The sequence below is a fragment of the Frieseomelitta varia genome, unplaced genomic scaffold, assembly GCF_011392965.1.
Source record: "Frieseomelitta varia isolate USP_RPSP 00005682 unplaced genomic scaffold, Fvar_1.2 scaffold_479, whole genome shotgun sequence".
NCBI lineage: Eukaryota > Metazoa > Arthropoda > Insecta > Hymenoptera > Apidae > Frieseomelitta > Frieseomelitta varia.
The window spans coordinates 78,439-82,936 of NW_025110233.1; the positions used below are offsets into that span (position 1 = coordinate 78,439).

The following is a 4,498-nucleotide window of genomic DNA, read 5'->3' on the forward strand; positions in this document are numbered from 1 at the left end:
TTTTTTTGCGCGGTTTCGTCATCGCGAGGGCACGCTAATTAAACGGAGATCACGATCAAGCAGCTGGAATCTTTCCTTGAAACCCTGTAACACTGATTCCATTGAATTCTTCTGAGGCTATCGAACTATCCGAGGAAATACGTACGTAGCGCGTGTGTATTACACATGTACGTTTTAAATTGCCAACAGGCTTGAAAACTAAGACTTTCTTTGAATACTGTAGAGAACAGTCAGATTAATGAACTGTGGTTGCAATTAATCTATTATTAGCACTTCTGTTATTGGTAAAATGTTATGTGTTCACGTCGTGGAGGTATACTGAAGATAGGGAGGATGCGTTAATTTATTATTGATCGGAGATTATTTTAAGATATTGTTTATCGATTGCTTGTCGTTAGAAATTTGTAATATATACAGATCACGAATAGTCTGCTAGAAAATGATAGGATCAAGGGTTGCTTGCGTTTTAGGTACGTACATAGTGTTTGATCCAATTATCATCAATTGGTGTTTTCTATTAACACTTGAACGTCCGTGTTGGAAATTCACCAAGTGAGCTGAGCAAGGAATCGTCACGTACAGTATTGTCCCGGGCAGAACAACAGGTGGCCAGGGAGAATTTACCAGGTTTCCATATCGCGTTCCTTCCAAACGAATGGGATCAATGTTAAGTGCTTGACTGAGCTCGGACGGTGACCAACCGCTTGGAAAAGCTAGAATGACCCTCCGGCTGAGAGATCCCTCTTCAGTTTCTAACTATTCTAAGTAGAATAAAGAAATATCATCCTCCGAGAGAGAGGGAGAAAGTGAAAGATGAAAATTTCGCGGGCGACAGTGACATTTAAACGGACCTTTGTTTCTCTGTTTTAGGCTCTAGCCCTGAGTTGGGTGTCCCGGATATGACGGTCATCAGCGACATCGATGAAACGGGAATCAATCGAAATCTACAAGTCCGGTACAAGAGGGACCAGATATATGTATCCTTTGACGAAACTTTAATCAATTCGAACTCGTTTCTCGTGTCTACGATCTCAGGTAAAAGAACTTTCTTCGAACCTTCTTTCCTTTTTTCTTTTTCCGAATTCTTTGACATAATTCTGTTCTGTTTTTTTCGTTTTATATATACGAAAACATTTTACTATTTTACGATACTTTTTTTCTGACGTTAGATCAGAAATTAAAATCGAGAGATTGATTCGAATGTGTGATAGCAAAATGTTGGCGTGCAGAGTCTCATAAATATGCACGTGTGAACCGCCTGAAAGAAACCAGTGAACTGGACGTCCGTCCATTTCGTAATTCGTGCGTTAGTATGCCACGGTGTTGGAATTCTTTTGGCACATTTCTGACGAATAAGTCTATCTCTTTCTCAGTTTCGTTTTCTTCTCTATAGTGTTCTTAATATTAGGTCTACGGGTATTTCATGTCAAACGACATTTGATGTTTATATTAAATATTATTCTGAGAGCTAATGCTTTACTCGACAAAGTTTTACAATATTTCCAAAGATGGAAGCTAGCACTTACCATTCAACAGAATTTCTACAAAATTTCGCAAGAAACATTTCCAAGACATAAAATATTTTCAAAGGCGAAAGTATATTAACTAAACCTGAATATAAATCATCCTGGAATACTTCCAAAGATAAAATTCTCAAAGAACTTTGTAAATCGACCTAACTTTATAAATCCCTGAAATCTTTCCTGAAATTCGCCAAAATTCTTACACACCGCAAATTTATTAAATCTCCCTAATAAACTTATCACTTCGTCAAGCGTCTTGCAAACGTTCTCTCGAACGAAATGAAAGAAAGACCTAGAAAAAGTTACAAAAATCTAAAAGATCCAAGAGGAAGCTGCCTGCGCAGCCGAGAGTATCATACCGAAAAGTATCAGGAAAGGGAATTAAAAGTGGAGAAACCGGAGTGCGGCAGGGTATAAAATAGGTTCGGGACGAAGGAGGAAAACGAGAAAGAACCGGTGTAGAGATGGTGGAGAGTGGTTAAAGAAGAGAGCTATATACGTATGAATTTTGTAGGGGTGGGGCGTTGCTCCCGGGTTGGTTGGTTGCCATGACGACAACCCCAGTCAGCTGGTGAACCACCCCAGTACCAGACCCATTCATCCACCGGTTTCGCCGACCCAACGACCGACACCGACACGACCCACTGTCGTTTCTTGTCGTGCTTTGATCCACCATCTCCCCTCTCGCCACTCCGCCCGGTTATCTACCTACGTCAGTTGATCGAGAACACGTCGAAATGATCATCCGTCTCGTCCTTTATTTACGGCTCGGTATTAACCCCCTTGCGCTGGCAGCTGGTTCGCGGACCATAACGAGTGACCGAGCCGTGCGCAATAATTCGTCGCTTTCTTTTTCCTTTGAACTGGATAGACATTACTAAGAAGTAACAAATAAAAACTTATCATTTGTTTTGTCTGGGTTACATTCAAGGGGGGCTGGACCAGAGACTGAAAATCGAAATATTTTGAGGTTTAGGTATTATACCCAGGGACTGAAATATCGTAAGGTTTAGGTATTTGCTCCCATATTATCGTAATATAACCAAGTCCCCTAATACTCGATTCACCAGAAGTAACATTTGAATCACACGATTTACACTTTATAATACTGCTTAAAAGCTGCTTAAAGCAGTGATGCAAATTCAATTATTCTGTATCCGCGGATTTATTATTATATATATACCCCAAAGTAAGTCGTTTTGAAGGCGAACTACCATTCAAAACAAAAAAATCGATTTTTCGAAAATTTCAAACTGTCTCGACCCCTTATTAAATATACTCGAAACTGAGAGAATGTTGCAGTTTGGGACAAAAAATTCTCAACGTCATTCCAACGTAAGAGGTTAATAGGCGGCGTGCATAATATCGACTCCTTGTCTGCCTTGGAGGCAGAAATATCGGCGAAAGTCGGGCAAGTTTTGCGTCGAATCTTTTGTTGATATCGACCTCGTAATTGGATCGGTTTCCCTCTTAATTGGTTTACCAGTGAATGGAACGAAAAATAGCTGATCCGTTGGTTTTTTTTCGTTAGTTTCCTTAGTTGGATTGCGGAGGGGGTATTGTATTATGTTCTTAAAGAGAGAGAGAGGCTTTTGAAGAAGACATAGCCTAATAATAATTCATTGATTTTCGTTAGTTGAATTGGTTGTATAGAATAGTGTTGTATCATTGGAAATGTTGAAAGGAGTCTGGATTTCTTTTTCTTTTTTTCCTATTCATTTTTATTATTTATAGTCGCATTAATCACTGTGTGAGTTATTAGCGACTTGGAACTAAATCTTACAATTTATTATAAAGGTTAGACTGTTTTAGAAAGTGTATTAATTTTAGGGCCGCCTCTTTATCCTCCAGGAAAGGATTTACGTCTATTCGCGATGTATTTTCTGCATTGGACAATAATATGTATCCTATTGAACTTCGCACACAAATCACAAATTGAGTGATCCTTCTTTGTTGAGGAGATACTGGTAGACCCAGACGATCCTTGAGATTGCAACTTGGTCGTGTTTCTCGTTTCTCGTTGAAAGGCTTGTTTCTTTTATTAATTGTCCCAACTGTTTCAATAAATGACTAGAAACATTGGAAATATTCATGCCTCGTGAATATTTCGAACGAGTTGATCATCGAGTAATTCATTGTTGTACATAAATATTTCGAATTAAGAAAAATCTCCGGCATACACGGTACACGCGCGTAAACTATTGGAATTATCGTTGTCTTCACTTCGAAATTCAAAAGGAACGAGCGATCGATTTTCCAACAACACCAGCGGACGATGATGATGAGTCGGTTGACGAGCGAAGCCAGACGCGATTCGCCTAACCGGACGGCCGCGTAGTTTTTTGCTCTTCTCCGTTCGGTATGGATCAAACACCGGAATTCAAACGCGTGATGTGTCGTCGTTGGAACGCGATTTAGGTCGTCGTTGGAACGCACTCGTTAGTGGACATTTCCTCGTGTGTCACGACGTTGATCGTCGCACATCGCGCGGCGTGTGGGACGACGCGTTGACGTTAAGTCGCCCACGAAACCAACGTTGACCAAGGATAAGCTCGCTGCTAGAGAAAATGTTATCGGTTCTTCCTGAATTTTCTTCTTTTTTTCTTTCTTTCTTCCTCGACTTTCTTGCAACGCTCGAAGAACGTTTGATAGAGTGATGCCTTAAGCGTGTTTGTTGTCGAGTGTACTCGTTATGAAAGGTTTGGAATTTTTTTGTTCAACGTCGAGTATACTCGTGACGAGAGGGGAAAAAAATTCATTTTTGTTGTTTATTGGAAAATTTTGGCAAAAAAAATTATATATAATTTTAAAAGTATACTTTGAAATATTTATTCAGACCATATACGTTAAAGATTAGTTTTATTTTCAAGTATTATTATGAAATATAGTAAATAGAGTACATATAACAAGATTGTATATTATAAAATAAAATTAATCCAGAAAAGTATATCTGTGGTCTAGTAACTGTTTAGATC

At 39.2% G+C, this 4,498-nt stretch overlaps 1 protein-coding gene across 2 annotated transcripts in view; it reads left to right on the forward strand.

Moving 5' to 3' along the window:
- LOC122532854 (myosin-I heavy chain) overlaps nt 1-4,498 on the forward strand; it is a 65,322-nt gene that overhangs the window by 11,047 nt on the left and 49,777 nt on the right. For both annotated transcript variants that reach the window (XM_043661978.1, XM_043661979.1), the window contains exon 2: nt 871-977. In XM_043661978.1, coding sequence (XP_043517913.1) covers nt 871-977 — 107 coding nt within the window. The remainder of the gene's footprint in view (nt 1-870; nt 978-4,498) is intronic.